Source organism: Perognathus longimembris, chromosome 20, assembly GCF_023159225.1.
Source record: "Perognathus longimembris pacificus isolate PPM17 chromosome 20, ASM2315922v1, whole genome shotgun sequence".
In the NCBI taxonomy this organism is placed as follows: Eukaryota; Metazoa; Chordata; class Mammalia; order Rodentia; family Heteromyidae; genus Perognathus; species Perognathus longimembris.
In genome coordinates this window covers 38,459,202-38,479,231 of record NC_063180.1, presented here as the reverse complement: position 1 = coordinate 38,479,231, position 20,030 = coordinate 38,459,202, and the positions used below count along the sequence as shown (strand labels likewise).

The window sequence follows — 20,030 nt, the reverse complement described above, 5'->3', positions numbered from 1 at the left end:
TATTTTAGTACCTAAAAACTCACCACAAAGCAAAAAACAAAACAAGACACATACTAGGGATACATGTTTACAAAATGTACAACTAATAAGGAATTAGCATAAAACATGTCTAGAAAACATTTATGAATTTCTAAGAAAAACTAAGCCTAATGTAGAAAAACAAAAACCAAAAAACCCCAGAAGTAATTATCAGAATGCCCAACAACTGTACAGTAAGATACTCAACCTCATTATGAGCTAGGAAAATGTAAAACAAAACCAAATATAAATATGAAGCATCAATTGTTCCATAGCCATCAAGATGGCAAAATGTTGAAGTGTGAAAATCCTATGTGTTGGTGAAAACGTGCCACAACAGAAATACCTCTACAGCACACACACACACACACACACACACACACACACACACACACACACACACACACACACCCCAGCACACTGCTGCAGGTGGTGAGGGGCAGCGCTAATGGAATCCGACAAGACTAAGGGAAAGGGGCTGGGAATGTGGCCTAGTGGTAGAGTGCTTGCCTTGTATACATGAAGCCCTGGGTTCGATTCCCTCAGCACCACATACATAGAAAAAGACAGAAGTGGCACTGTGGCTCAAGTGGCAAAGTGCTAGCCTTGAGCAAAAAGAAGCCAGGGACAGTGCTCAGGCCCTGGGTCCAAGCTCCAGGACTGGCAAAAAAAAAAAAAAAAAAAAGACTAAGGGGAAATTAATACCAATGCTTACAAAGCATTATGAAAACACAGAATTGGAAACATGTCCTAGCTCTCCTTTATGAAAAGAACACAATCATGAGACCAAACCAGACAGACATTTCAAGGAAATTGTTAATCTAAACCTCACTATACTAACACAGTAGTACAACTTACCACATTAACAGAGTAAAGGAGAAAAATCATGTGACCATGTTACATGAGAAAAAAATGGACAAAATACTGTCAGCCAACTAGGAATAGAGAGCTTCCTAAACATGATAAAGGACTTCTACAAAACCGTGATAGCCAACAACCTAACAGTGGGGAATTTGCACAGGAGGTATACTTTCACAGGACGGTTAAGAATGGAAACTCTTCGGGCTGGGGATATGGCCTAGTGGCAAGAGAGCTTGCCTCATATACATGAGGCCCTGGGTTCAATTCCCCAGCACCACATATACAGAAAACGGCCAGAAGTGGTGCTGTGGCTCAAGTGGCAGAGTGCTAGCCTTGAACAAAAGGAAGCCAGGGACAGTGCTCAGGCCCTGAGTTCAAGGCCCAGGACTGGCCAAAAAAAAATGAAGAAAAAAAAATGAAAAAAATGAAGAATGGAAACTCTTCAACTGCAGGGACAGTTGTGTGATATTAAAAACATCAATTCAGGAGGACAACTTGTCTGGTTCAAGTATCCTAAAATTTGATCCATGTGCAACAAGTATCGTACTTGAGAAGAGAACTGTCATACTACAGGGCTTGGAATATGACCTAGCGCAATGGTTGCAACAGGAGCACAGATAAACATACCCCGCTACATCCTTATGGTAAAATATTAAGTTGTTCCAGTGAATAAACTAGATATGTTATCTACCTTGATGAGATTTTCCAAGGAGTGTAAATGCAAAAAGGCAGGGTGCTATGGGAGTCTTCCATCTAGAACTTTATGGCTTCGCTAGGTCCATGAGTGAAGATGGGATATAACCGTTTTTACAAAGCACTATCCAAATGCTTAAGTTTAGCCCTAAAGTATGTATTTAAAACCTGAAAACCATTTAGCTTAAAAACACAGGACCTGAATTTCATTAGCTTACTACTATGTTATAGTGGTGATAGCCACGTGTGGCTTTCCTACCTTCACCGTGAGTGCCCTTGGGATGCACGTGGAGGGCTGAGGCGGTGGCGGGCGGGGCTGGCTGCGAGTACTGGGAGGGCAGCGGGGGAGGGGGTGGTGAGGCCTGCATGGGCTCATAGCGTTTCTCCACAAACGTTCTATCTACAGCATCAGTTTCAGCTTTTCCCCTGGGTGAAAAATGAAGGAAATGCCAACACTTAAAAACATACTTATTTACAAAACAAGTTCTCATTCCTTCAAGGATCCTTATGATTTTGAAAACAATCTAGAGTTGTCATGATTTATTCTTTAAATATGGGTAGCTACTCTACCATAGTATGCAAACAATTCCACCATCCATCAGCACATGATATGTCAAGACAGCACAGATACTCAAAAGGATGTCAGTAAGCACCCAGAAAACAGCAACCAAACAGGCGGATGAAATTTTGGGTATACTTTTAAATATGTAATTTGATAGTAACAAAAAGCAGCAATAGCTGATAAGTCTAACGAAGACTAGAAGATATTTTGAAAAGGTATCATGGCACCAATCTTCCTTGACCCAGCTTTGCCACTGAGTCCAAGGGGCAGAGCCTTGGCAACTGGCATAAATACAGCACCATAAACAATGATGCTACCGACCAGAGCTGGGCAAACTTTTTCAGTGAAGGGCTGGGTAAGGAAACATGGTTTAGCTTTTTGGGTCTTACAGCCTCTGTCAGCTTTCAACATGGCTGACTTAGGTCCGAAGCAGCCATAAGCAGCGAAGTCAAGGGGGCAGAGCAGGGCTCTAGTAACACTGACCAAACTGGATAGCTCCAGCTTTCCCCTCTGCCCATGACTTACTGCGCATTCTTTACTGTTTAATGACTGCCAGAGTGAGGTACAAGAGTCATTTAAATCAAATTGTGCCATGTGTCTTTACTTTTTTTACACTGCCAATCACTACTAGGTAACATACAAAAGTCAAACAAAGGAGTGCAAATAGACCCATAATTACAACACTGCCATCTGAACCTTACTGCAGAATGCCAAAGCGCACTGGCTCTATGTGCACTAACAATCCATCACATGTCATTCGGGACACGCATGTGCATTTTCATAGGAGACTTTGGTTGGTTGAAGAGGATTAGCTTTACCATTTTATATCTTGCTTTCAGGCTTCTAGACCCAGCTTTGGAGGATGAAAGTGCACATAACCCAGGGCCATAGGGAGGGACACCTCAGGGAGCAGCCTCACACCAATGCCAGGCTTACCACTTGACGGTCCTTTTCAAGTAGTCATAGCTAGTGTAAGAGCCAAGAAATCTAGGTGATGGCAAAGCAAGCGCAATAGAAAAACGGAAGAAAATGGTCAATCTAACCAGGTAAACTTGCAGCAAATGGAACTTGTGTCATTTTAGAATATAAACCAACATCCACCATTTGGCATCATTTGTTTCATAACAGCCTGTGGCTCACTCAGCTGTAGAACCTAGCAATATATTAAAATAGTGACATCATGATGTCTAGCCACCTGCCCACCCACCCACAGAGCTAACTAGCATTCCCCTGAAGAATGTGCGAGTTCTGAGCTTCAACCTCTCCCTGCTTCCACTGAAGCTGCGAGTAGTTAGCAAGGAAATCAGCCAGGCTGGGGTAAGCTCAGCGGTCAAGCCCCCAGCTCTGCCAAACAAACAGCAAATAGCAGGTGACTTGGGATAATCAGCAGGTTGTGAATAAAAGAGAGAAAATATCACAACAAATGACAAGACTGTGCACAAGAAATTCTGTACATAGAGACCCAGGAAAAAAAGTGATACTAATCCCTTGATACAAGGGCTCAGATGAACTGGCAAGCAGAACCCCACATACCTGTACCTGTGACAGACACACAACCATGATTAACACATTCTTTTCCAGAAAGGCCTCACCCACCTCTAGCCCAATTTTAAGCTAAGCCCCATGGTGGGTAGAACCTCATTTGCAAAGGGGCCTCTCAGGTCTAATAATGTCACAGGCACATACAAAAACATTGCCCACCAGCAATCTCTAAAACTGTTCTTATTAGGAAGCAAACAATACAGTTTCAAAGGTAATATTTCCTTGTCAAAACTATGATTCGTGTAGTTCCTGGTTCCTCAGAGCTGTGTAATGAAGAAGAACACAGCCAATGAACCTAGCACACTGTGCCTTATGTTAAGCTGTACAGTAATTAATGAGCTATTTTATACAGGGAAGTGTTCCAGACCCTCTCTGAAAGTTGCATATTACAAACTATTAAGCTTTCTAAAATGAAATGGCTCATGCTTGCAATAGAAGCTATTAGGGAGACAGAGATCTGGAAGATCTCAATTTGAAGCCAGCTCAGGCATCCGTGTAATACCAGCTACTCAAGAAGAGGTAAAGGTAGGTCTGAAGCTGGCCCAAGTATAACTGCAAGATCTTAACTGAAAAATAATCTAAAGTAAAAAGGACTGGAGGTATAGCCAAGTGGTAGAGCACTGCCTAGCAGGGGCAAGGCTCTAGTTCAAACCCTACTACTGCCAAAAAATGTACATGGGGGTGTGTGTGTGTCTGAAATTAACAGGAAATTTAAAATACTTCCCTCATCTGATTCCCTAGAAAACCTTTTTACTTATCTTTTAAGGGGTGGGAGTATGGCCTAGTGGTAGAGTGCTTGCCTTGTATACATGAAGCCCTGGGCTTGATTCCTCAGCACCACACATATAGAAAAAGCCAGAAGTGGCGCTGTGGCTCAGGTGGTAGAGTGTTACTCTTGAGCAAAAAGAAGCCAGGGAAATGTGCTCAGGCCCTGAGTTCAAACCCCAGGACTGGCACAAACAGAAAAATCCAAAAGGTATTCCTTTAAGGTTGTACTCTAAGAAGTTTTATTTGAAAGGGCAGAGCCGCAACTCACAGCCCTCTTCCAACAGGGACACTTGTGCTTAATGGAATAAAAGAAGCAATTACCACAGGATGAACACTTCTCTTTACCAAGGTGAGTTCCTGTCTTGTGACACTCCACTAAATGCTCCTGTCTCATACTATTTGCACTTAACGTAACCATTACAGCACTCAACATTTATATTTTTATCAATGTTCTATAGAAATCACTATGTATGCATTATTTATTTAGTGCTGGTACTGGAACTTCAAGCCAGGGCCTGGGTACTCTCCCTTAAGCTTTTTCCCTCAAGGTTATCACTCTACCACCTGGGGCACACCTCTACTCTGGCTTTTGGTGGTTAGCTGGAGGTAAGTCTCATGAACTTTCCTGCCCCATTTAGCTTTGAGTGAAGATCCTCAGGTCTCAACTTCTTGAGTAGCTAAGATTATTCATTAACCTGCTGAGTAGCTAGGATTATAGGAGTGAGCCACTGGCTCCCAGCTAAGATTTTAATACTTTAAGTCTTGGCTTTAAATGGTGTTTTACCAAAAAAAAAAAAAAAAAAAAAAAAAAAAAGAGGTAACTGCAATGTGCTTTTCAAAGTTAAAGGTTTAAAATATATTTTAAGGAAATTTCAGATTCAGAAAATCCGAAGCATCTAAGTAAAAACATGGGTAAAAATGTAGGCGCTTTTCATCTTAAAACACAAAAGTGGTACGGAATGCCTTTTGTGGTGACAAGCTGGTTAGGCTGAACTTTAGTTCCACTTACTCAAGCAAATACTCATCTCAGTGCTACTGTGAGCCTCATCAGCCTCTCATCAGAAAAGAGAAGGTGAGCGTGGGCCTGGCCTGTTGAGGGTGAAACACACAGGCCTTGCCCGAGTTTGAAGACTCTGGCAGTCTGCCTCTGACTCAGGACTTGCTTAGGCAGCCACCATTACTGTATAAACGAACTCCTTATGATAGATCTCTACCTGTTTGGGTCTGTTTTGTCAAGGTCTGAACACTAGGGCCTCCATGTTCCTATCTAACTCTCGCTGTGATGTGTTGTTTACCGTCAGGGCTCAGAACCAGACAGACTTGCCAGGCACAAAAAGAAAAACACCAACACAAAACCCATGACAAGGGAGCAGCAGAGACAGATAAAAACAAGATTGAGAGCTAACCCTGCCATTTTACTTTACTTCAGGTTGGTTTTCTTGACTATAAAATGGGGCCCCCCCTCAATTTCTAAAGTCCCCCCAAAAGTCCAACAACGAAGGACAGGGGACACACACTCATCCTTAAGCTTTAGCTTGCATTGGAAAAACAAAACATGTCTAATACTTAACCCTATTTTTATGTTTAAAAAACAAAATCAGAAAATAAAAAGAATTATTGAATGCATATACAGAATCTTCTGATCTTCAGTTTACTTCTTTATTTAAAATCCTTTGACTTTAGCATCGTTTCTGACACGAAGTTTCCTACCATTTAGTGCAAGACCAAAGCCACACCTTTCAGAACTCATACAAGGTGGAGTACTAGAGCCTAAAGAAACCATGCATTTATTGCACATCACACTTTCCTTTAAAAATAGAATGACTTTCATCTTATGCATATAATATTTCATTTTATTTCTAAAAAGTAAGTCTTAGGTGAAATAACTTACTTTGAAGAATAACTAGAAAAGTTTGGTTGATTCTGAGAATGACCGGGTTTGGCAGGCTCTGGGAGGTGACTGGCAGGAATGTGTGCAGGCGGCTTGTTCTCAAAACTTCTTCGGTCAAAGTATGAGAGCTGCTTTCGGTAATATTCTTCATCTTCCTCAGGATCATAATGATTTGACCGAACAATATCTTCAGGAGGCTTTGCCTGAGGTTTTTGAGGTTCTGGGATCCTGACAGATAATGAAGGACAGATGGGAGTTCTTTTTAGATGTTAATTTTAGAAAGAAAATGAAATCATCTCATTTTGTCTTTGAATGGACTGCTGTGATTACTAAAGATCTAACTGAACAAGCAGTGGAATGCTACTCCAATTTCAGGTCCTCCTAGAAGACTCTGGAAGGTGGGCTGCTCCTGTCTCCTGAGTCCTTCCACGGTGCAGCAAGCCATGTTATCTGGTTAAGGGGTCTCAGCTGGATTAGAACAGTACGTCAGGAAGCAAGTAGGGAGCCGAACTGCACAGTGAACATCAACTGTAACAAATGATAGGCTTTAGGACTTCACAGGTACTCTGCAAAAAACCTTTAAGATACTAAGATGGAAGGGATTAACTTTGAAATACAGTACAACTATGCATAAAGGTAGCCTGAAAGGACCTCGACCAAAGTTGCTCGTCAAGAAGGGGTTCAGCGGGCTGGGGATATAGCCTAGTGGCAAGAGTGCCTGCCTCGGATACACGAGGCCCTAGGTTCGATTCCCCAGCACCACATATACAGAAAACGGCCAGAAGCGGCGCTGTGGCTCAAGTGGCAGAGTGCTAGCCTTGAGCGGGAAGAAGCCAGGGACAGTGCTCAGGCCCTGAGTCCAAGGCCCAGGACTGGCCAAAAAAAAAAAAAGAAGGGGTTCAGCATTTGCTGAGTAAGTATGAGGTACTGAGTTCCAAACCCTAGTACCATTAAACAAAAATCTGGTTAAGATTTGTATACTGAGGTATACTAAAGCTTTTTTTTTTTAAATTACTATTTGCTTTTGTAGAATCAGTGTTTTAATTAAGAGAGCTATTGGCTTTTGAGAAAGAATGAGACCTTCTCTCTTCCTTTTTACCCTCTCCTCTAGGAACAGCACAAGGCTTTCTCTGTCTCCCCTAAGAAGGGAAACTCCCCGTCAGCTCGGTCACCCCGCCACACCATACCCACCTGTAGAGAGTTTTGTCATGTTCACTGAACTGATTCTGAGATGTGGATTTAGGGGCAGTGATGGAAGCACCTGGGGGTTTCGATGCTACTTCTGGAGGCTGCAGAGACAAGACAGAGAAGTTCAAGGAACAGACAGTTACTGCCACAAAGCAGTCTTCAGTTAGAGGGGAGGGAGCGGAGCAGTGTCTGCTCTTCACTTCCCTACCTGTGCATCTAGGTACACTGGTGTTCTCACCTTAAAGCTGCCAACATCAGTCCCATCCCTCTTGTTGTCCAAGGATGCGGATCTTTTGTTCTCAAACATTTTAACTCTGGTAAGCACGGACTGTGGTTTCATCGCTGGATCCTCTTCCTCTTCGGTTAGGGCGGGGGGTGGGGGCAATGGTTTGGTAGTTGCAGGAAGGGGTTCCGGCTTATGTTGGGAGGAAGGGAGCAGAGGAGGGACAACCGCAGCACCATGGAGAGGCTCATAAAGGCCTGCTTTGGAAGGAAATCCTTGGGATGGTACTTGCTCATAATTTCGTGAGTACTGGTCAAAATACGGCTTGGGTTCTGAAGACTTAGGAGCAGATGAGTAGGACTGGGCTTCGGGTCTATATCTGCTGTGCACATCATATCCGGGGGCTGGCTGCTCTTCACGTCGTAGGGTGGAGGTTCTAGGTGGAGGTGGTTCATAGCGTGGTCTACTGTCATAAGACAGAGGGGCTGGCTCTTCAAAACGTGGGAAATAGCCTCGTTCTGAGGGCTCTGCCGGAAGCTGTCTGGAGTCCAGGTCTCGAGGCGGCTGACTATCGAAAGGGGGCCGAGGCGGAGCGGACTGTCTGTCGTCATAGTAAGACCACTGTTCTTCATAAGGAGGGACCTGCTCTTCATATCGCAGGCGATGGTCATAGTTTCGAGAGAACTGGTCCGTATAGTTTGAGGAGTCATATCTGTATGTGGGCTGCTCAAGGTCTCTGCTGGTTTGCTTCTCCAAGTATGGAAGTTGGGGTTCATAGGTCAGATTTGCCTCTTTGTCTGGCCTCTGGCCTGGGTGGCCAACAGCTGGTTGCTTCAAAACATGGTTCGGTCTCATCATTTCCTCAGGATACGGATCCTTCCTATACACCTGTATAAAAAATTCACACTTAAGGAAAAGGGCTCATTTTCAATTCCACTCTACTTATTAAGACTGTAAATAAATACTAGACTATGATTTGAACATATGAAAATAATATGCTCCACCATTTTATTACCAGCATAGACAAGATTAGATTAGTGGAGAAAGCTAGTTTAAGTAAAGCGCAAAATTTGCAGGTAGGGGCTTTCATGTTTTAGCAAGTTCTAAACAAAAAGTTAAAGATAAATTAATAAATTTAGTAGAAAATTAATGCATTGAGCTACTGATTCCATTTGACTTTGACAGCAAAAATGAAAATCAGAAAGAAAATGTATGGATGCCAGAATTTGTATCAACAGAAATATTTATGATGAGTTCTCAATTACATTTTAAGGAATTCTGAAAGCTACTGAACACCCAAAATAAAGATAATAAAAATCTTAAAAGCACAAATCTCAGTCAAAAGGCCTGTTCTCAAATAATCAGTAGACCACGGGAAGCCATGCACACTACGAAACAGAAAGGATCTGTACCGAGTTGAAGCACTAGAGTGCGTAAGCCCACAGTAAAAAGCAAAGGAAAACTGAAAGGGTAAAGCAACAACAATCATGTGTAGATTGATGGAGAGCAACAGATCAGTGCGGCACTGCGGCTCAGGTACCTTTGCTGGGTCTACATGCGACGGCAGTGATGCTTCTTGATCCCTTAGCATTATGTGAGCTGCCTCAGCACTTGGTGTTCTTAAAGAATCAGCTTGTGGTGAGTGACAGGTAGAAGGAGCTGGGGTGGGCTCCTCCCGTCTGACATTAGTTAAATTTACAGTGGGATTAACTGCAGAGGTTGATGATGCTGGGTTTGTTTCAGGCGAAAGGTAAGGGACTGGAGATGAGGCTTCTGCTTTCTGTGAAGTTTTTAAAATATTTTAAATATAGTGTTTTTGTTTCCTGCTAACTTCTCGCGTCAATTTATCGTGATTGGCAGACATACATTTAAAGGCCCTGAGTAGCAATGTTAAAAGTTATCACCTAATGTACTAATTTTTTTTAGTTCAATATATTGCGGTGTACGTTGAACACACTTTTTAAAAATCTGACACTAAAGGTTAAGTCTTAATCTGGACAAAGGACAAGTATAGTCTTTCATTCAATCACCATATTGTCAAATTTAATAATGCACCACTAGCTATGAAACGTCGAAGACTCACTGCTTACCTGTTGAGAGGCTGTCTTAAATCCAGGGGAGTCTATTCTATGAATAGGTTGTGGCTGCGCTTGTGGTGGGTAAGGAGGATATGTTTGGTTTTCATGATGCATTCCAGAGGAGTCCTCTCTTACAGGCTCAGAGGACCGTGTAATGGCAGACTCCGGTGGAGTCCCCACCTCATCATTAAGAGTTTCATCTAGTTCTTGATCAGTGTAGGCCCCGCCTTCTGTATCTGTGTCTTCATAGTCAGAAGTGTGTCTACTGTCCGTGCTATACATTGAGTACTCACTACCTGGGGCTGACAGGTAGGACAGACGATCATCATGCAAATCAAGGTCATCACTTGTAGCACCATCCGCCTGGGTCAAATAAAAGTAAATTAAAAATTTTATTCAGCAGTTAAGAGATGGCCTTTATTTTACAAGGGAGATTGGAAAAGGATATTTTTGTTGGAGAAATTGTATCTGTTTCTTGAAATTTCTGGTGAAGAAAGGGCAAGAAGAGAGTACACGCACACATGCAGACACACATAGCACCCCCGGAGATCTGAAGGGCCTGGATGGATGAAACGGTGGTTGGCTAGCTAGGACAAGGCTAGACTCCAGGGCTCGGTCTTAGAGAACAGTAAAGACATCCTGGCACAATACGGGTTTATAAACGTAGACACTAGCTTTCTAGTTCAAAGCAAGGTGAAGAGGGAGAATGCTACCAAACCAAGCTCATAAATACAAGGACACACTGACAGAGCAGCACACATGAGAATAACTACAACAAACCCCATGGTTCAAGTTGAGTAAGAGAAAACATCTTTTTAAAAGTTGTTATTTAAAGCTTTCAAGGAACACAACCAAAAATCATCACCTATGTGGTGGTGTTAATGGTTGCCCCATTCAATTAAGAAGACATTTTAAATTATTTTTCACAAAAGTAGTACCCAATAGAGAAAGGAAGAGATTCGGTTATGCTTCTCTTTTGCAAGTAAGAGTTGATAACTTCTTGTGGTCTACATCGATCAGTTTCTGAGCTGATCAGAAAGTGAGGAGTATTTGAGGGAAAAGGAATTCTACAATTATAAATCAACAGACTGTCATTAGAAACTGATTTGAAACTAGTACCTAGATTAACAGAATAGCCCTTGAAGATGTTGTCTAGACATAGTGTCTAGTTAAGTATGAGCGCTGAAGGATTTGGAATCCCGAAATCAGAAAGTATATGATGAATTGCCACACAGACTGAATGAATGACAACTGTAAGACTCTTGGTCTTCATGAACAGTAGCAGACTGATGAGACTGCTATGCCCAAAGCACAATCTAGGGAGTCAGGCTGCCTGAACACAGCTTTTCATCAAATCCCAGCTTGGTTCTGTAAGCATGTGAACACTTGCCCTCCTGGTAAGAAAGAGGAGGATTTGTCAGGCCTCCCCACGGCTCTGGTTTCCATCAGGCTGGGGGGAGAGAGAATCCAGGGCCTAAAGCCTCACTGGCTTCTAAATGCTGTTAATGGCTGCTGCAGAAGAATGCATCCCTGCTATCTAGTTCTAGTTTTTAACTTGCCAGGGAAATATTTAAAGCCTGGGGAAGAGGAATTGAGAATTCACCAGTCTACCTAGTTTCTATACCTGGTTTGAAACGCACAAATAAGCAAGAACCATGAGTTGTTTGAAACCAGGAAATGTTAGTTACATCTACATGATAAAGATGTTCCAAGAAGACTTCTCTTGATTCAGAAGGAAACATGTAATTAAGAGTGTTTCCGATTCTGCATAAAAGGAAACTCTTTCCAGCAATTAGATCAAAATAGTTTAGGAAAGCCAACCTGAAAGGAAGTTTTTTTTCTTTATAGTCTGATAAAATACACTTAGATGGAAAGGGGCAGGAACAGAAATCAAGGCTGATTTAAATTAACAACTTTTCTTATTTTCAAAATGCATCCATCTATTCAATAGTAAATGACCTGTTTCCCCAAATAAAAGACTGGAGTCAGATCTGTATTGTAAAGGCAAGCAAAGAAAGGAAGTGTATAAAATATTCCAAAGAGATATTTTAGAAAATTAAGATTGTGACTTAAAAAAACCCATCTCTCAGGAGAAAAGATTTAGACTTGTTTCTAAAGTTTACTGTGAAAGCCATTAATATTCTACCTGACAAGGGACTAACAGAACTGCATATAGTTTACAGAAGTTTAGTAGAGCAAAGACTGCAATTATTTTCTTTTACAAATGTCACAAAAGTAAAACGTGGTAACTGTGTTTGTTACTACAGTGTAGTGCTTTTTCCCCCTCACCTTGAATTTTCTGTTCCGGTGTCTCTGCTGCCATTTAAGTTACACAGAGAGATCTCAGCCTCTCACCAGCATAGCCCACCCCCAAATAGCGTATGATGAAAAACAGTGTGGTTCTGCTGCTTCCTCATAGCTGAGCACCGCGACAGCACCGCTAGCTGTAAACACTAGGAGCCCCTGCTTGCAGAGGCTGTGTGTGTCTGGGAAGGGGCACATGGTCCTACTCATGCATCATGCACTACCAGCCAGGCAGAGGACGACCATAGAGCCATGCAGGTGGCAAAACACAACAAAAACCAAACCAACGAGGAAATTAAAAAAAAAAAAAAAAAGGAACAAAAAAAAAATCTTCCCTAACAACCCAACTTACTAATATTACACTGATGTAAAGAAGATAAAAGGCATTAAAAACCAAGCCTCCTTTAACAATGTACTTTGAGAAGTGATACACTCTCCAAGTAAGATACAAAGATCCTTTCCATCAAGGACTGCTACAAATATAGGCTGATTATACAAAGCAATTATTTTATGCTGGCCATTTGGGTGTATACAAAATCAAAACTCAAAACCAGAAAATATCTGCTGTACTGAATACTTCCCAGCTTGAGGAGGTTATAGCAGGTGCTAACGAGGGAAAATGTTCCCAAGGTAAAAACTTGAAATATTTATGAGGCCTCTCATGGTCTTTAACATGCTGGTGGCTACTATGGCAGTCCCCGAGGGAGGGGTGGCCGTGATTTCCCACCTAGTGCGCGCCCCACGTCAGGACCAAGTCCTGACTAAAGTATGCCACAGACAGCACTCTGTGATGCTCAGGCCAGGCCTAAGTCCTCCATTTTCACAGAAAATTGAACTCAGGTTCAAAGGGAATTGGTTTTCATTAGAATCTGAGAATTCTTCACAAAAAATCCCACGGGAGTGGCAATTCAATAGGGAAGGAAATTTCAGAATCTCTTAGCATTGAAAATAGCTTTTATCGGGGCTGGGGATATAGCCTAGTGGCAAGAGTGCCTGCCTCGGATACATGAGGCCCTAGGTTCGATTCCCCAGCACCACATATACAGAAAACGGCCAGAAGCGGCGCTGTGGCTCAAGTGGCAGAGTGCTAGCCTTGAGCGGGAAGAAGCCAGGGACAGTGCTCAGGCCCTGAGTCCAAGGCCCAGGACTGGCCAAAAAAAAAAAAAATAATAATGAAAATAGCTTTTATCACCCCTACATACAAATGATAAAAACACAAAAGCTAATTTTCCAAAGATACTCTGCCTCCATCCAGTAAGAAAATAATGGTAACTCAAAGGCTTCCTTGGATAGTTACAAAATTTAATGAATGGGTCAACTAGTAAGAAAAGTCTTACCTTTCCCTCTGAAACCCACACCAGCTGGTTCTGTTGTTGTTGAACTGCTTCTTTCAATGCACCATACCAACCATCATTCATTGAATTTAAATTAATTGTAGCTGAAAAGAAATGAATAGTTTTATAGTTACAAAACTGCCAACACAGTCATAATTCACTCAGCCGGGTTTGGTTTTGTTGTTGTTGTTTTTTTGTGTGCAAGTTCTGGGCCTTGGACTCAGGGCCTGAGCACTGTCCGTGGCTTCTCTTTGCTCAAGGCTAGCACTCTACCACTTGAGCCACAGTGCCTCTCTTCTGGCCGTTTTCTATATGTGTGGTGCTGGGGAATCGAACCCAGGGCTTCATGTATATGTCAAGAACTCTTGCCACTCTGCCATATTTCCAGCCCGGATTTGTTTTTTTTTCACCATTATTACTGAAAAAGATGGTACTGGAGGATTAAAAACATTTGAAATTTCTACTTGGGGCATTGCACACTTCCCTTTTATTCACCAAACATTTCCTTTCGGCTCTTTCACATGACTTGAAGCTTTCCAAGCAAAGATCATATAAGTTTTAGTATTTGAACAATGTAATATTTTTGTCTATGTACTGTTGCCTGGACATTTTAAGCTAAAAGAAAAATTGATATTACTCACTTGTAAAAAGGTGGTGATTATTTTTGCGAAGTTTATGAGATCGTTCGTATAGTTTCCTAGCACTTTTCCGAGATTCTGGACATAACCTCATTCTCATTGTTTTCACACCTTGCTTAGAATCCGGGTTAAGGAATACAACAATTGGATACCACTGGGCATAATTTAGACGATCAACTGCATTTGGTGTTACATCTAACAAAGCATGTTTGTCCTGGAGAAAGAAAAATATTATATATGTAAGACACCATTAACTAAGACTTATCTTCAAAAGGACCACAGCTTATAACTATATATCAATTTTAATACAACTTTTCTAGGATATCTTAGAAGAACATGTTAAAAAAAAAAGATGTAACCAGAAGTTAATTTGTAGCATACTTTAAAAAAAAAATCAGTGTATTTTTAAAGACATACCTACAATACAAACAAGTTGATACTATTATCTTTGCTCCATGAAAATAAGCTCATCAATTTAATTTTCCTCGTATTCTCTCTAGCATAAGTGCACCTTGAGTTACACTACTGAATATTGTTATTTTATCTGAACATCATATATGGTTGCAGTAATAAAGGATCACCTTTTTATTTTATTTATTTATTTTATTTTATTATTTTTTGTTTTTTGGCCAGTCCTGGGGCTTGGACGCAGGGCCTGAGCACTGTCCCTGGCTTCCTTTGGCTCAAGGCTAGCACTCTGCCACTTGAGCCACAGTGCCACTTCTGGCCATTTTCTGTGTATGTGGTGCTGGGGAATCGAACCCAGGGCCTCATGTATATGAGGCAGGCACCCTTGCCACTAGGCCATATCCCCAGGCCTCTAAAGGATCACCTTTTGCTGCTTATAATACATACTCCCTTGAAAGTGATTATTATTAATTACTTTTGTTAAGGGCTTAATTTGCTTATGGTGTATCAATTACAATCTGAGGAAAACTGCCTTCTGCTTTCAAATTAATCAAGTATCTTTTCTTACTCAGAAACACAAACATTGTAACTTTTTTTTTTTTTTGCCAGTCCAGGGCCTTGGACTCAGGGCCTGAGCACTGTCCCTGGCTTCTTTTGGCTCAAGGCTAGCACTCTGCCACTTGAGCCACAGTGCCACTTCTGGCCATTTTCTATATATGTGGTGCTGGGGAATCGAACCCAGGGCTTCATGTATACGAGGCAAGCACTCTACCACTAAGCCATATTTCCAGCCCCACATTGTAACTTTTAAAGCAAATAGGTCAATCTTTTATTGTTGTTGTGGATCCTGGGGTTTGAACTCGGGCTGGTCACTATCTCTGAGCTCTTTTGCTCAAGGCTAGCACTCTACCACTTTCAGCCACATTGCCACTTCTGGTTTTCTAGTGACTGATTGGAGATAAGAGTTTCCTGCACCGATTGGCTATGAACAGTGATCCTTAGATCTCAGCCTCCAGAGCAGCTAGGATTACAAGTGTGAGCCACCAGTGCCCCAGCTTAGGTCCATCTTTGGTCCATCTTTATTTTTTAGCCAGTCCTGGAGCTTGGACTCAGGGCCTGAGCACTGTCCCTGGCTTCTTTTTGCTCAAGGCTAGCACTCTGCCACTTGAGCCAGAGTGCCATTTCTGGCCTTTTCTATATATGTGGTGCTGAGGAATCGAACCCAGGGCTTCATGTATATGAGGCAAGCATTCTTGCCACTGGGCCATATTCCCAGCCCTTAGGTCCATCTTTAATAACTTACTTGATCTATTATTTGCTTGATTGTATGAAGGCGAATAATACCAGAGCTACGTTGGTCAGTTCCAGCATCTCGTGGTTCACTCTCTATTCACAAAGTCAGGTCAGGACGAGAGAGAGACAAGAGAGAGGAGAGAGAGAGAGAGAGAGAGAAGAGAGAGAGAGAGAGAATATTTTCATTGGTTATATCAGAAGTTCCCAACTACTAGGCACAACAGAAATTCTGAATCCTATGGCTAGCTGAGGGGACTGTCTTGTGCATTATGGTCTGTTCAGTAGAGGTCTGGAGCAGATAAGCAGATACCTCAGCCCCTAAGCACCTCTCTTCATGCACTGTGAAAGCCACTCCCCTACCCCAACCCACTTAAGAACCAGACTGGGTTAGACAATGCTTCCCAATGGCATCAGGACTGGAAGGAAGCAAATGAGGCACTTGCCTGGGATGCAAAAAAGGGAATAAGGATTCTTAGTAATCAAGACAAATAATAATATGACATGGTAATTTTGAAAAAATGATAAATAAAAAAATCGTAATGGACAACCTATCGAAATTCTTAGAATCAATTAGTAAGTGCAACTTGAGTAAAAATTAGTTAAAGATCATCAGTTGGCCAAGAGAAACAATGAAATGTGGCAATTCTCTCAAAGACATTAACATTTTCCTATAAGCTGTATCAATGAGTCTTCCAGAAAAGTAAAATTTTGCGTTTGATGTAAATAAAATACCTAAACTTAAAATAGTATGTATGAGTTTCCCCATGTTTATTGTTTTCCCAGTGCTTATCCAATTACTTGAATATTCTGAGGGAAAGTTAGCCACTAGAAATTCATAAATGCAAACAAAGATATGAACATTTTTCTTTTGCCTGAGGCTCCAAATATGGCTTGGCAGGGGCTTCCTGTTCCCACATTGTGACACACAGAGAAAATACCATTACAGGGCACATTGTGAGGAAAGAGGCCTCTCCTATACTGGGCCCTGCCCAGCCAGTGTTTGAGCTGAGGAGCCAAGGCATTAGCAGGTTCATAAACCATCAGCAACAATGCTAAAAAGCTTCAAGTTCTAGGGCTCTTCACTGAGAAATACTTACGACCATCACAAGGGAATGTGGGTTTCAGATCAGAAAAGGATGGAAGGGCAGGCACGTCCACTGAGGAGTGACACTAAGCTAACCAATCCCTGATTATGACAGCTTGGGTGTGGAGTAACCTGACTCAAGTATTAGCCCTCCCCCAAAACTGAGCTCTGGAAATCTTTGTAACTGCTTCACCTAGTTCTCCTCTTAAATTTGATTATAAATGGAGTCACTAACAAACTTCTACAAGTACCATCTACAAACAATGGTTCAAAGACTTCTAAAACAGCAACAAAAAATCCTAACAAGCAGAAGGAGCAATCAGAATAACAATTTCTAATTTGCTCCAATTTTATTATCCTATGTCTGCAAATGTGACTTTTAGAAAACATTATTCACTCACGACTTTATGATCAACCAAATAAAAAGCAATCCAAAAAAGGTATTGGTGTGATCCTGTAACACTATGTAGTTAGCAAATGTTACAAGAAGTATAAAGAAACTCCTGGTACTTTCTTGCCTGGACTAGCTTCAAACCAGTCCTCAAATCTCAGTTTACATACATGAGTAGGTAGGATTTAGGTATGAGCCAACAGTGCCAGCTTCAGAGTAGTATTTTTATAACTAAAATAATGCAGTTTACATTTCTGCATGGAATTTTTAAAGCAAGCCAGATTGGTCATGGTTATGTCTGTATAAACTACAGAATACCCAAACTAGTCAAACAAAGGCTCTGGCTCTGTGAACAAAACATATTTGGCAGGCAAAGTACTGATGCTACAGTTGCTACTTTTCACATTACTATAAATGTCTGTGGTAACTACTAATAGCATCAATCATGCTTTATTATCCTCTGTATGTATTTATATATTTCAGTCTTTCTGTTTAATGATTAAAAGCACTGAACTAGAGCCAAAGAGGGTTGAGATCAATGCCGCCTCTTGCTGCTCAATAGGAAAGTTTAGAATACAGAGTTGCTTGGGCCTGAATACAACCAACCAGCTTAGGCCACTGGGCTTCAATGTGGATACCTGAACTCCTACCTGCATCGTGAGGATAAAGGAGATTGTGCGCTAAGCAGTCTTCATACCCGCATGGCCAATCTCATTAGCAGTGTTTCTTCTCATCGAAGGGAATGGATAGAAGGGGAACACAAACACTCAGGATTCCCTCAGATTATAAGATGGGCCAAGCAAAACTGCAAATTTCTCACTTACAAAAAGCCTTCCTTTCATCAAATGAATGGGTAAGATCCATCCTTTTCAGGGAGCTAATTGGTAAAGAGCTTCAAAGCTCACCTTAATTCAATCTTGAAGCTACTTACTTGCAATCTGATAAATATCTGGTTCTTCTCTTGCCAATTTTTCTCTGGCAACATCCGCTATTGGTCCAAAGATGGTTACAGGCCTCAAGAATCCAGCTGGGGAGAAATTAAGATGAAAAAACAACATACTTTACCCTTTTCTTTCTAACATACAAACATTAAAGATATTAGGTTAATCTACGGGAACAAATTACCTTCTCGGAGAACAACCCTTTCATAAGCAGGAAACTTGGTTTGAACTGGCTGAGCTGACAAGTCCTCTCTGCTTTTCCGAAGATTTCTCTTGGAGCTGCGAAGACCTCGGAATCTCCAAAAGTCTGCACGGTCTCCTCCTGCTGTTTTTGGAAGTGTGTACTGTACACTGGCTAACTGCTCAGCTCTATGCAAGAAAGGACAGATTTTTTTAAAAAAATTATTTAAAACCCAACATGGACAAAGAATCACAATAAAGCAAAATGTCAAAGTACTGGATGGAAGTTCACACGCAGTTTGAATCTCAACATTACAATATAATAAGGGGTTTGTACAACTAAGTCAGTTAGGTTTCAGTGAATACAATGAAAAGTAATTCTCTTCCCACTACTAGAATTTCCCAGGAAGACTGCAGTTTCCTATTGGTTATTTAATCCATACCTGTTCTTATTGGGGATGATTCCTCGTTCCACTTCCTTATGATTTTTGCCAATTCGAATGGCAAGCCACGAGCCCAGTTTTCCATTGTACAAAGTATCCACGACACGGAACACCTCTCCTTTGTTAAAACTAAGCCCGTAGGGAGATTCCTTTTCATATTCAAAATGGGTTCTAATATAGAAAGAATCTCCTACATCTGATTCCACAATTCGACGATAAACTAAGAGGAATCAAAACACATTATGAATACGTGGTAGGTAAGTAATCAACCTGTAGCGAGACATTACGCAAACACCCTGAGATCCAGCAAATGTTCAGCTTTTGTTCTATCAAGTGTTGTGTGAGCACTTCTTCCCATGTACACACCTACCACTGCCTCATGAAATGCTGACTTAGCATCTCATTTTGCACTTAAGAAAAAGGATCCAGAAACAGATCAAAGTAATCTGCACAAAGTCATATTACACCTGGGCTAGAGGCCTGGCTCAAGGGATCCAGTGCTTCCCAGCAAGTCCAAGGCCCTGAGTTCAATACCCAGAATCATTTCTATTTATTCCACATTTGAAGTCAGTGATTCTCACAAGGGTGTCTGTGCTCCCCCTTCTCTTCCCTTCTCAGGCACTCCTTCTTGCCAGCATGTGGAGGTACTCTGAACGTTCCAACTGTGAGCTGAAGGGGCAGGAGAAGTATGCTAACAACATCTCCCATAGCGAGAAAGGCTCAGAATGTTCTAAAACACCCAGTGTACAAAGAAGCAGGAATTCCCAATCGAAACCGTTAATATTGCGAAGGCTGGAAAATCTCCTCCGTAATAAATATATTCAGCACAGCCAAGTACCTCAATGCACTGCTTAGAAAACATCACAATAAAACTTGGAAGCTATACGTGAATATTTTCTATAGTTCCGATGGGTAATAAAAAAATTTTTATGACTTCTGTAAAGGGTTCACTGGCATCTTAATTAAATGAGGATGCCATAAATACTGATCCTATCATTGTGCACTGCTGATGAGCACAGTGTGCCTCTAAATAACTTAAATAAACGTATCTCTGAAAGCAACAAATAGAATTGTCACTGGTATTTTTGTTTGTTTTTGCTGGGTTCCCCAGGATGTCTTAGGCTCCTGAGTGCTGGTATTACAGGCCTGTACTACCATGGTCAGCCCCAATTCATTAAAAAAAAAAAACT

General features: G+C 41.5%; 1 protein-coding gene and 1 long non-coding RNA gene across 6 annotated transcripts in view; one reads left to right on the top strand and one right to left on the bottom strand.

Annotated features, from left to right (window-relative positions):
- Positions 1-20,030, bottom strand: part of Tjp1 (tight junction protein 1) — a 71,997-nt gene that overhangs the window by 7,005 nt on the left and 44,962 nt on the right. For 3 of the 5 annotated variants that reach the window (XM_048368778.1, XM_048368780.1, XM_048368779.1), the window contains exons 13-24: positions 18,841-19,060; positions 18,402-18,586; positions 18,208-18,303; positions 15,812-15,894; positions 14,104-14,314; positions 13,466-13,566; positions 9,837-10,187; positions 9,287-9,526; positions 7,762-8,634; positions 7,527-7,624; positions 6,336-6,563; positions 1,832-1,998 (exon numbers count right to left, since the gene is read on the bottom strand). In XM_048368778.1, the coding sequence (XP_048224735.1) occupies positions 1,832-1,998; positions 6,336-6,563; positions 7,527-7,624; positions 7,762-8,634; positions 9,287-9,526; positions 9,837-10,187; positions 13,466-13,566; positions 14,104-14,314; positions 15,812-15,894; positions 18,208-18,303; positions 18,402-18,586; positions 18,841-19,060 (2,853 nt within the window). The remainder of the gene's footprint in view (positions 1-1,831; positions 1,999-6,335; positions 6,564-7,526; positions 7,625-7,761; positions 8,635-9,286; positions 9,527-9,836; positions 10,188-13,465; positions 13,567-14,103; positions 14,315-15,811; positions 15,895-18,207; positions 18,304-18,401; positions 18,587-18,840; positions 19,061-20,030) is intronic. The other 2 variants (XM_048368781.1, XM_048368782.1) reach the window with 1 other exon arrangement.
- On the top strand, positions 15,512-15,918 carry LOC125368007. Its single transcript, XR_007214204.1, has 2 exons — positions 15,512-15,568; positions 15,792-15,918. It is a non-coding gene; the product is annotated as an uncharacterized LOC125368007 (long non-coding RNA).